General features: G+C 42.2%; 1 protein-coding gene across 7 annotated transcripts in view; it reads right to left on the reverse strand.

Moving 5' to 3' along the window:
• Positions 1-10345, reverse strand: part of nap1l4a (nucleosome assembly protein 1-like 4a) — a 43509-nt gene extending 33164 nt beyond the window's left edge. For 6 of the 7 annotated variants that reach the window (XR_014620753.1, XR_014620754.1, XR_014620755.1 and 3 more), the window contains exons 1-4: positions 10251-10321; positions 8706-8744; positions 5134-5218; positions 1156-1300 (exon numbers count right to left, since the gene is read on the reverse strand). Coding sequence is in view for 3 of the 7 variants with exons in the window: in XM_084335563.1 (XP_084191689.1) it covers positions 1156-1300; positions 5134-5218; positions 8706-8721 (246 nt within the window). In the remaining 4 variants the exon portion in view is untranslated. Of the gene's footprint in view, positions 1-1155; positions 1301-5133; positions 5219-8705; positions 8745-10250 lie in introns of all 7 variants that reach the window. The other variant, XM_084335564.1, reaches the window with a different exon arrangement.
• Between the last annotated feature and the right edge of the window lie 3059 nt (positions 10346-13404).

Genomic DNA, 13404 nt, shown 5'->3' on the forward strand with positions numbered 1-13404 from the left:
CTAGTCAACTATTCACTTTTAGTTTAATACATGATGAGGCATTGTCTAACCGAACGGTATCTAGCCGGCTAGCTACTGATAGCTCATGATATCAACAAATGCTCCAGCAATAGTCTAGTAGAGACGTGTATGATAGCTCTGTTAGCTCACGTTAGCGCAAGTTAGTTCACTGTTCAAAACGAAATGTCCCATTGAACTAAAATATACTAAATATTAACGTTATTTATTACATGGCGTTTTCACATTCGCCGAAATGCTTGCTTGTGATTGGTCAATAGCGCTCCGTTACCCCTAGCAGCGGTCAATTATCACACAATAATGACCGCTGTGCGCAGCTGTTCGCAATCAAGCCCACAATAATGACCGCTGTGCGCAGCTGTTCGCAATCAAGCCCACTGACATCAGTGCTGCCGCCGGCGAAGCTGCCGGCGATGACAGGGGGCGGAGCGACGAGCGGAGCCAGAAGCCCAGAACCAGTGTTGCGAGTCGATGTAAAATGAATTAGGTATATTGTTAGTAAGTTAGCCATGTAATAAGCGGGATAATGTATAGCTATACTCGATCATTGTCGCAAAATAATTGACCTTCACTGACGTTTAAAACACCTCGGCGAGGCGCCTCTGTATTTTAAACTCTGTGTCGGTCAATTATTTTGCGACAATGACCTTGTAGCTATACATTATCCCTTACATATCCGGCTAGCAGTAGCTACAGATAGCTCCTGAATTGATATCAATGTCTTATAACACTGATTCGACGCGTATTCGAGCTGAGGGCATGTTGAATGTGATACGACCACAGTAACGTTATACCAATAGGGTCCAGCTGCAGCGCAGGAGAATCCTGGCCGTAGCTCGAGGCTACTCAATTATAGGGTCCAGCTGCAGCTCCGGAGAATCCTGGCCGTAGCTGGAGGCTACTCGAGTACACACAGACAGTGGAGCTTGTTGCGTGGTGGCGATGTCTCGCAGATAATACAAGTACAAGTCTAATTATATAATATATATATTTTATAAAAAAAAATTTTTTTTTTTTTTTTTTTTTAATCAAAAACGATCGGCATCGGCCGATATGGCTCACGACAATCAGTGATCGGTAGCAAAAAACGTGATCAGGGCATCCCTAAGGTGTGGTACTTGATTACTTCTCCAGTACCTTGTCAAAGAGCGGCTGGTAGAGGGCGGCGTATTTCCTCTCCAGCTCGTGGACCTCGTCGTAGAACTTGGCCTCTATGTTGGCACACTGCACCTGTAGCCTCTTCAGAGCATGGACCCGCCTCTTCACGGCCTTGGGGAGCATGCTGACGAGAGGGGGGGGGGGGGGGGAGGAAGGAGAGGTGAGGAGGGAGAGAGAGAAGAGAGAGGAGGGAGAGCGAAGGAGGGAGAGAGAAGAGAGGAGGGAGAGAGGAGGGAGAGAGGTGAGGAGGGAGAGAGGAGAGAGAAGGGAGGAGGGAGAGAGAGAAGTGAGGAGGGAGAGATGAGAGGGGAGAGAGGAAGGAGGGAGAGAGGAGAGAGAGAGGAGGGAGAGAGAGAAGAGAGGAGGGAGGAGGGAGGAGGGAGAGAGCGAGATAGGAGGGAGAGGGGGGAGAGAAGTGAGGAGGGAGAGGAGAGATGAGATGAGGGAGAGAGGAGGGAGAGAGAGAAGAGAGGTGAGGGAGGGGAGAGAGGAAGGAGAGGTGAAGAGGGAGAGAGAGGAGTGAGAGATGAGGAGAGAGATGAGGGAGAGAGATAAGAGAGGGGGGGGAGGAGAGGAGAGAGAGATTATGAGGGGGGAGAGGAGAGATTAAGAGAGGAGGGAGAGGAGAGAGAGATTATGAGGAGGGGGGAGGAGAGAGATGGAGAGAAAGATTAGGAGGGGGAGGAGATGAGAGGGAGAGAGATGAGGCGAGGGGGTGATGAGAAAGAGAGATGAGGAGGGAGGGAGATGAGGGAGAGAGATGAGGAGAGTGGAGGAGGGAGAGAGGGGTGAGGAGGGAGAGATGAGGAGAAATAAGAAGAGCGATGATGAGAGAGAGGAGAGGAGGGAGAGATGAGGAGAGAGATGAGGGGGGAGAGAGATGGGGGAGAAGAATTTAGGAAGGAGTACAGTCCAATAATAAGTCAAGTGTTTATTAATCCTCTTGGGGAAATTCAAGTGTCATAGCAGCATGGAGGGGGGGGGGGGGGGTACAGGTAGGATAGGTAGTAGTAATAATAGAACATAAAATAAAGTGCAAGTAGTAATGATAGTCCTAACAGGACTATCTGACTCTTAATAATAAACACTGCAGGGACTCTGGTGCAGTGTATTACTACAGTTTGGACCATGTTTACCATCATCACTATTACTACTGTCTGATTAAATCCTGCCACTCACTACTGATCACTTATCATTATCACTTTGTTATATTAATTTATTATTATTACCTATCCTACATGTAGCCCCATGCTGCTATGACATGAATTTCCACAAGAGGATTAATAAAGGAACACTTAATATTAATATTTAAATAGTGACACAATATGTCCTCCCCAACACACACACAGGGCCGCTGCTAGGGGCGTGCGAGCAGTGCGGTCACACAGGGCCTCGCGAGAAGGGGGGGCTCGCCAAAAAAAAAAAAATTAATGTTAACACTCACTTTCCATCACAGACCTAAGATCTAGTTTTGCTTATATATTTCACATTAGACACGTTTGTAGAATAGTGTTCCGGGCTCTGCGGCTCCGCAGATATACTATTGGTTTCATTCAATGACCCGTTTACTTTTGTGCAAAGCATTGTGGGAGGACTAACACTAGGGGGAGCTGGTTGGCGTCGGTCTGGTAGTCGGTAGAGAGATGTGAAGAAGACCGGTATTATCCACGAGGGGAGGGGGTACAGGTACGGGCAGGGAGCGAAATTAACTTTTTGACTCACCGGCCAGTGGCGGGTAGATAAAAAGAGTCTACCCGCCAAGCATATTTCTTACCTGCCAATATATATTTTATATATACAATTTTTTTTTAAATAAAATATATATTATATAATCATACTTGTAGTTGTATTATAAGTCAAAATGCTTGCTATCTGCAAACAGCTCCACTGTCTGTTTTGGCTGTGTTGCTCTTCTAGAAAAATAATCCTTTCAGGGTTGCCTATTGAAATACTGTACACTTTCCTACTGTACACTTTCCTGATTAATTGAAATGGGGGACCCTGATGTAAACAAGACGAAAGTCTTTCTCTGGTCTGCATCCCCTTAACAATTGTGTGTATTGAGCTGTACTGTATTGTACCCATTCTGCAATCTGTTAATAAAGTTTTCAATCAATCAATCAATCACACCTCCAGTACAGAAACATTGTTTGAGTTTGCGTGTCAGGTAGACCATTGATTGACAGTCGAGTCTGCCAATTACATCACATCGCTTGCACTCCGGTGCTGCAGCTGGACCCATTGCCCACCTCTGCTGTTGATAACGCTAGCAAAGTTATTATACACACAGATACACAGTGGGCCAGTGACTTTGGTGTAGGGGTGTAACAATGCATCGATCCTAAGGGGGAAATTCAACTGCATCGATTTGAAAATGTTAGAATAGATTATCGCAATTTTAATGTGTACACGTTATGTTATTGTCATGTCCGTTACAGCCAACACACCGACATACGCTACTGCATCAACGTTATGATTAACAAAGCAAGGCATTCGTTTTGTTGCATTAACGTTATATTACTATTGCTATCGATAAATCTAGGTGTTCTAAAATCTATTGCTATTGGTAAGAGAGACTATAATAAGTTGGTGTCTCGGAAAACGAGAGCCCTGATCGCGGAGTTTCAGGAAGTAAACAAGAAAAATGAGAGCTTCCGATTGGTCATTTGCTTTATTTCCCATGAAACCAGTCACTTCACTCTACTGTGATTGGACCGTTGGCTTGAGTGCAATGTGGGACTTGTAGTTTTTTAACGATCTCGCAGCGGAGGAAAAAAAAGACGAGAGAGGCTATAATCTGTATTCGCACAGCGTGCGCGTAATTGATTTTTACCGTTCGCATACAAATATTTTTAGGGGCCTGCTTATGAACTACACGTCTACACGCCACACGGCGGGCAGCCCTCTAAGTGTCATGCGCCAAAGGTAAAAACAGACCGCCCCTGGCGGGCGGCGGGCTTTAGTTTCGGTCCCTGGGTAAGGGGTCTATTCGGCGCTATCCACGGGAGCGAGTGGATGTCTTGGACAAGAGCATCCTACTTTTGAAAACCAAATGTGCAGCATCGGAGCAGAAGAAATAACGCTGCGTGCCGTAAGCTTATCAATACCAAGTATAGTGATTAGGTTATGCCAAGACGAAGAGGACGTTCGGCAGATGGACTGAAGATGAAAGTTGTTGCGTGTTAGAACGTTCAGTCAGGCTAGCCATGTCGGCTAGTAGCTTAGCTAAAGGCAGGGAGAGCTAACTAGCGTTGGCTAACATAGCTAGCTAGCGTTAGCTACGTTATCGAGTGCTAACGTGTGGCAGATAAACTAGGAACAGACTCCCAAGTTCATCCCAACGGGGGGGACAATATCATGGGACTGGTGAACTTTGTCATCTCCACGGTCGTCTCCTTCCTCTTGGACCTGATTCTGCGTTAGGGTGAGTTTTTAATGCAATCTATTCTGTTACCGCCATGGATCTCTCTCTCTCTCTCTCTCGCACTCTCTCTCTCTTGCGCTCTCGCTCTCTGTCTCTCTCGGTCTCTCTCTCTCACTCTGTGTTGCATCGTGCAGTTTGTGACGTGTGTACTAAGCTTATAGAGTTCGATTCAAATAAGGCAAAACTGCATGTCGTGCTTGAAAAATTTACCTGGCTTTAAGCTTGTTTATCAGGTTCCATGGATGTTTTATGCATTTTCCCTGTTACTGCCAGGTGTACGACAGTACAGGTGCATTGCCACTAAGCCTCGGGCAGCGCCATTATTTAAGAATAAGTTGACTGTACGCCCAGCGCTATTATTTAAGAATATGTTGACTGTATGCAAAAAATAAAATAAAAGATTTTTTTTTAAAAGGGGAAAAAAATATTATATTACATATTTTTTTCTTTAGGGGGGGGGGGGGGGGGGGGGGGCTCGCGTTTAAATCTCGCACAGGGCCTCGCATTTCTCCCAGACGGCACTGCACACACACCTCTCCATGTTGTGGAATCCTTCAGGTTTGTCCTTGTCCACCTGTCCTCCTGGAACATCCCCTGGTTTCCCCTGGTTTCCTTTACCTGTCAATCAACATGGACACAACTCAGTGTTTCTGCTGTAATTGTACAACAACAAACACCCGCCAGGCCAAAAAACATGCATTATATTCATATACTGTACGTATATATATATATATATATATATATATATATATCCAGTGTTGCTTGAAAGTACTGTATGTGAACCCCTTTGGAATAGTCAGTTTTTCAATTAGTCTTTATATCTTCATCCAAGATACATTTTCTGATAAAGTGTGTCATGGTTGAAGGAAAACACAAATAGTTTGAATATATTTGGATTATTTACTAAATACAATGATTAAACATGCAATATCCTTGTGTGCATAAGTATGTGAACCCTTGGGATCAGCAGCTGCTGGCACCTATGGCTTCAACTAAACCTTTCCCAGACCTTCCCTAGAGTTGAATACTAGTCTCTTGCATGTGAATTTTTTTTTATTAATTGAAGTTTATTTCAAATATGCAAACAAACAAACATCAAGTACAGATATAGCCTTAAGCCGTTCAAATAATAAATGTATACCGGTATACAAAATTTAAATATAAACAAAAAAACACCATTTTCTTTTCTTTTGGGGCCATTTACATATTTGAAAAGGAGTGGGAAGAAGCATACACGTATTTAATCCCACCCCTTTTTACTCATCAGATCATACTATATAACTATACTAAGGTCGCATTCACACCAGACTCAGAGCTGTTTGGTCCGCTTTAAACGCACCAGAGTTTGTTTCCTCGGATAGTCCGCTTGGTTTGGGGTAGTGTGAAAGCTCATTCAACTCTGGTGCGGACCAAAAAAGCTAACTCTGGCCCGCATCCGGAATGTGGTGTGTATGTGTGTGCACTGGGCTGGGCTGCTTGGCAGAATAATGTGGTGTGTATGTGTGTGCGCTGGGCTGGGCTGCTTGGCAGAATAATGTGGTGTATGTGTGTATGTGCACTGTAGAGCTGTCCCCGAAGCCTGTTTTTGGGATTCTATATATCCAATAGACGAGCGCCCTTTTCGATCGCGTGACATTGTTCCGAAAGTTTGGTGCACTTGACAAATTGCAGTGTGAAAGCAAACCGAACCAAATGAAGAATGCAACAATGTTGCAACTTCAACCCCCAAATCGCACAGAGTCCACCAAACTATATGTGAAAGCGACCCAATTCATACTTTGCTAACTGCTCGTTTTGTTGTCAAGACTTATATTGAAACAAATTTACTTAGTTAACAAAACCTTTTGGAATAATACCATATTCATATTTGCCAAAACTGTAGGTTGCCCTGTATAGTTTCTCTAGCCCTTTATATATATATATATATACACACACAACTACATATGCACATAAATACATATACGGCCAGTTATCAAACTCCTTCATCTCTGTACCTCTGGAAAACCATTGGACTGTATTTTATTTTAAACTGTTTTATGTTTTGATGGGTTTTGGTTAGTTTTCATCATTGAACTCCCTCTATTCACTGACATTTTAGGGAGTCCTTGCATGAAGAACTCACTACAACTTCTACAGTATTTCAAAGTGTCCCAAAGGTCCCATTGTCATCTCAGACCATCCATAATGCTACACGTCTTATTTAACCACTATTGTGTATTTCTGCTTGAATATTTAGGATTGTTGCCTTGCTGCATAAGTCTTATGGCATGGCTAATTTCCATATAATTTGAAAGTAAAAACATAGTCACCGATTTCCTCGTAATGGCAAGGTCTTAAGAGCTTGACGTGTTAAGAGCGATGCACTGCTCTGTTTATAAAGTGTTAAGAGCGCTGCTCTGTTAGGCCGCCTAGACTCATTACATCAACACTGATTATTGTATTTTAAATGAGGCAGGCTATTTTATTTTATTGAACTATTTTATCTCACTGCAGTACTGCATCATTTTACCGTCTATTCTATTTTACTAACTCATTGCACTTTTTTACTCCTGTCTATTCTATTTTATTATTTTTATTACTGCCTATTTTCAAAACTGAATCAAACCGTAAACAGAAAAAGCCTATTGGGATGTTAGATCCTAATGTGAAAAACTGATTAGCCTTACTGCTATATTTTTTATGCTGGTTGTATACGTCTGTAACCAATGATGTTTTATGTCTGCACTTTATGCTCATTTTGAGCCTGAATTGCAATGTAATTTACTGCTGTGAAGCACTTTGAGCTGCAATTTCTGTATGAAAGGTGCTATACAAATAAAGTTTATTATTAAAGTGTATTATTAAATTGCCTTTGTATAATTTTAAATGAAAATCAATGCCCAGCCCCACAAAACGAAGAGGCGTTTTCAAGTCTTAAATCAAAGTAAAGAAACGAACCCCCCCAAACAAAGCGTAACATATAGGTGCCTTGGTTGTTATGTCCTTGCAAATAAAGAAAACATGTTTCTCATTAAGGTTTGGGTTTTGTGTGTCCTGTCTGCACCCTGCATGTTCTTCCAGTCACACACCTGTTTAAGTGATGAACTGCACGACTTGCGGTAGTTTTTAGAGACGTTTTATACTCGTGCTACGCGTTTTTTGTCCTGTGCTACAAAATTATCCTCTGTACGGTAGCACCAGTGCTATGAGCAAAAGAAAAAGTGAACATACAGCCCTGGTTGTAATATAGTAGTAATATGAACCCAGTCAATAGAGGAAGAGGTTTGTTCACTTTATCTATAGAAATTGCAGAACATCAATATGCCAACCTGTGTGACTCGTCTGTTTAGGTTTTAAGATTAAAGATAAGATATTAATTTATTGATCCCCTTGGGGAAATCAGGGATCATAGCAGCATGGGGGAGGGGAGGTACAGGTATGGGCAGGGTAATAGTAGAAGACATAAATACAGGCGATAAAATGTAGAAAAGTAAAAAAAAAAAAAAAAAAAGGTAGTGTAAACAATATAATTAACTCTGAATATACGCATGAATATATACGAATGTACACATCTGAGCAAGTAGGCAGTGTGATCAAAAGGTGCAGATGATGTATGCCCTTTATTGCCCTATCAGTTATATTATACATTACAATAAATATGGTTACAATAAACACTAGAATCTGAATATATACTATGAGTACCGGTAAGTAAACACAGGTGCAGTATACATATGTTACCCTAACTGCCGTGATGTCATTCATTATTAGTTGTTAATGTTATATCATTACAACCCGTTATATCAACCCGTTACATCATTACTACCCGTTATATCAAACTGTTATATCATTACAACTTGTTATATCTTAACGGGCCATAGTGTTGACTGGTGTACCGTGTCAGCACTTTCAAAGCTATGACTTGGACTGTCAGAGAAGACAAAAGCCTCCTTGCCCCTCTCTGCATGTTTCATGACAGACCTGCCTTTCATGTACACACACACACACACCTTGTTATTGTACAAACTAGCGAAGCAAGAACACAACTATTATCCTACCCCACACTTGAGACTATAGTATTATGTGCTTAGTGATCAAAAGATAATATGGCTATGCTAACAAACATTACCTTTGCTGGCGTCCATTATTGAGTGGCAGCTCCTTCCCTCTATTTCAAACAAAACACAGGTAAAAACGGTATTGATGAGACATCGAAAGACAAACGTCTAGAGATCACAATGATTTAGCAAAAACGGTCGTCAAAACGAGCACCGATTAACTACATGACATAAGAATACGTCAAATGTATATACTCGCTTTTTTGACTATTTTTTTATCACAATTCACAAACAGTACTGTATTTGTAGATCTGGTATGTCATAAATGTCTAGATGTAGCAGTACTGTCGTGTATGTCATATGTTATGAATTGAAAATGGGGGACCCTGTCACCCTGATGTAAACAAGACGAAAGTCTTTCTCTGGTCTGCATCCCCTTAACAATTGTGTATATTGAGCCGTAATGTATTGTACCCATTCTGCAATCTGTTAATAAAGTTTTCAATCAATCAATCAACATGAATTTAGCTGGTATGGGAACTATAAAACACCATGTCAGGTCAATAAGGTAAACGGGGGTACTACTAAATAATAGATTAGGATGCTGTGTGGGGGAATCGCCACGTTCGGTTATTATAAACCTGATTGATTGAAAACTTTATTAACAGATTGCAGAATGGGTACAATACAGTACAGCTCAATATACACACAATTGTTAAGGGGATGCAGACCAGAGAAAGACTTTCGTCTTGTTTACGTCAGGGCCCCCCATTTTCAATTCAACCCGACTAAATAACACGCCGACGACAGAAAAAACCAGCTGAGCTATTGAGAAATCAACATGAGCAGCAAGAAGCCTAGAGAGTGAAGCGCAGGCCGATGACGCATTGACATGATGCTACAGTTAGCTAGACTGGTTAGCATCTCCCAGTTTAGACATGCTGGGAGGGAGGACTGGTATCAAACACCATATAAGACCTTTGCCGACTAGATATCACGAAGCTAATCACATACAAGCTTAATATCCACTGATGATAAGCTAACTAACACATGCACACACACAAACAGCTATGGGCGGTGCCATTACACATTATTTGACAGCAGCTAACCTAGCTAGCTAACCGAGGAGAACCTACAAGCTAGCACTGGGGACAATGATGTTAGGTTAGCTGGCATCTAGACATGTGCGATGATGATCCATCCATAACGACGTCAACCTTGTTAGTTACCTAGCTAATGCCCACATACGGCTGACTGGACTGGCTGTTAGCAGCTCGGTAGCTAACATAACCTTGTGTGACAGAAAGAGCCATTTGCTTTACGGGTTAGAAACGGCTCAGCCTGTTAGCCGCATGGGACAAGCTAACGTTAGCATAGTTAGCTAACGTTAGCCTGTTAGCATAGTTCGCTAACGTTAGTCTGTTAGCATAGTTAGCTAACGTTAGCCTGTTAGCATAGTTAGCTCGGCGGTTTAAAAGCACCAAGTTAAAATGTCAAAGACAGTTCGTCAGCCCGCACTGTTGTAAGAACCGACGTGACGGGTTCACACTTCACTGTCGTCGTAGTCAGAGACATAATATACTTGTATTGTAATAATAACCAAAAACAATACTTACTACTGGGGCTGAAACGAGCTGTTTTTCTCTCTTACCTCAAACTGAGCGGAGTTCTGTGATCGCCTCTCCTCACGCGCGTCTTCGCAGCACTCGCGTCACCGACCACGTGCTGCAGCAATCTCAACGCTGATTGGTCGGCGGTTTGTGCGGGAAGAGAAGAAGGTGGGACTTTGCTGGGGAGTGAAAGCTCGTGCGCCTCTCTCACCTGTCACTCACCTGGCTGGGACCTGTCACCTGTCATGTCACGCCGACGCCCAACCCGTGTGTTTATATCATCAACACAAATGAATGAATGAATGAATGACTGAAAAAGTTTATTTTTGAACATGTATTCTCCATATTCCTCCCAACAAATCACGGTATCTAGCTCCGTCAAACAGAACAATCATAACAACAACAAAATTTGAACATTAATATAAAAAAAAAAAAAAAAAAAGCAATGTATTTAGTTAGCAGACATGTCCAAAAAAGGAGTAGAGGGAAGCTAAGCTTATTGATCCCTACCCCCTTACAAATACACCTCTTCTCCCTTGCTTTTGTTTTGACCAGAGCTAGCATTTAGATATGACTAGGTGACCAGATGCAAAAAGTCCAAAAGTGGGACAACAGTAAGATTTTGGTGGGACAAAGTGGGACAACAGTACGATTTTGGTGGGACAAAGTGGGACAGATAGATAATGTAATTTTTTTTATTAGAATAACTGCCATGGTCTTCACTGAATAGATTTAAATCAAAGGTTAAAGGTTAAATCAAAATAAATACAAATTAAATACCACCTAACATCTGTTTTAAATATTCAAACGTCATCACTTGACAGGAATGTCTTGTGTTTGATATTCCCTGTTAACACAGAACTAGGGAAAACAGTGTAGTATAATACAAAAATAATAATACAAATAAATTGTGTTTCTATATTAGAATAACTGCCATGGTCTTCAACGAATAGATTTAAATCAAAGGTTAAAGGTTACCACAGTCGGCTGACCTGTATGAATGGGTGTGTTGTACTGTGTGATAGACACTTGTTATCTCAGCTGCAGTGACCTTGTCCGTCTGGCTATCATTGTTTGGTTTAAAAAGAAACATATCCATAGATCTGGATGTTTCTTTTTGGTGAGCCACTTTCTTTTTTTTTTAAACTTTGACCAGTCAGCTGGTTCTTTTAGCGTTTATCGCTTTTTCATCGCATTTATACTTGGTCAAGTTCGACCGACAGAAGCAGGCTGAAAGGGTTCAGATGGGGGGAAGACACTCTGGGAAAGGCACGGCTGCCGTCCGGGATTCGAACGCGCTCAGCCCCAGATCCGTGACGAGCACGGTTGTCCACGGCGCTGAAATAGCACTCGCGGTACGTGGTGAGCTACTGGAGCTCCCCCATTGGTGAGCCACTTTCAAGTGAGACTCACGTCCACTGTGGCGCTTCAAGTTGTATTCTCCTCCATGCGCAATTGAAAACAAACTATGACACAAAACACAGAAAGCCTGCTGCGGATTGCCTGCCATCTGCCTCACCCAGTCATGTGTCGTTTGCCAGTCTTGGTTGTAACTGCAGGTCCGTTTCTTTTTACTGCTTTCCATCTTGAACTAGTTTGCTTGTAATGTTGTTGTGTTTTTTTTGACCAATCAGATTTGCGATATGAGGTAGCGTCACGACTCAGTCTCAGTCACGTCACAAGCAGGCAAGCAGCACGCTAAAGTACTATAACCAATCAGAGCAATGTGTGTGGACAAGAGGCGGGTTGCTACGTTTACTGTCTGTAGGGAGGGGCTTTTAGACGCATGTTTTTTTTGGCTTCGAAAAGAGGGACATCCTCTCAATATGAGGGACGCGGGACATTTGGTCAAATGGTGGGACAGTACAACCAAAAGGGGGACACCTGGTCACCCATATGACGTCTGCTGTCACTCTGGACTTTTTATCCAATTTCCCTGTCTCTTTTTTATATTGCACTTTGCCCTTGCTTTCTTATGTACTGTACTATACCTTTTTCCCCCTGTAATTTTAGTGTATTCTATTGCATTGTATGTGTTTTTATCATAGGAGCCAAAGCTATATATTTAGGTTATTGTATTATATGAATGTTTAATATTGATTGGATTTATATAAAGTCATTGAACCGTCGTATTTGTCATAATAGAACATTCTAGAACATTTGTGATGTCAGAGTATGATGTCATGGTCAAACATTCTAGAACATTTGTGATGATTTCATACACGAACATTCTAGAACATTCTAGAACATTTGTGGTGATGCCATAGACAAACATTCTAGAACATCGAACATTCTAGAACATTTGTGGTGATGCCATAGACGAACATTCTAGAACATCGAACATTCTAGAACATTTGTGGTGATGCCATAGCCGAGCATGCTATGAATTTTCATGTGTCGAGTCGGCGGTGATTTTGGAGACTGGGAAAATAGTTTTCCTACCTTGTAGTAGTGACGTGAATATTTAGGAAAATAGATTTAGGACCACTTCTGTAAAGAAAGACTTCGCTGTGGTAGCGAAATAAACCATTTGGATATCTTTGTTTTACACTGGAGCGGCTATGGACATTACCTTTCTTTATCAACGAACGTACTACTCACGACGAGTAAGCAATTTTAACCAGTAGAGTGGAACGTCGGCCCTCATATCATGTGAAGCACTTTGGTTTGGCTGCTATAGTCATTTGTAAATGTGCTATACAAATAAAACTGACTTGACTTGACTCGACAAGGACGTGACGTTATCAAATGGACCATGTCTCTGCATAAAGCCTAATAATGTATCCAAGAGCAGGAGGCTCTTCTACCTCAGACATGCATAGGGAAGTGAAGTTCAGAGCAGTCAAGTTCAAAGTGTAAGTGTCTAGTCTTTCCTGTGTGTCTCTCTCTCTCTCTCTCTCTCTCTCTCTCTCTCTCTCTCTCTCTCTCTCTCTCTCTCTCTCTCTCTCTCTCTCTCTCTCTCTCTCTCTCTCTCTCTCTCTATACACACACACACACACACACACACACACACACACACACACACACACACACACACACACACACACACACACACACACACACACACACACACACACACACACACACACACACACACACACACACACTTCATTTAGAAGAGAGGTGAGGAGTAGAGAGAAAGGGGACTTTGCTGGAGGGG

Source organism: Notolepis coatsorum, assembly GCF_963971535.1.
Source record: "Notolepis coatsorum genome assembly, chromosome: 18".
Taxonomy (NCBI): Eukaryota; Metazoa; Chordata; class Actinopteri; order Aulopiformes; family Paralepididae; genus Notolepis; species Notolepis coatsorum.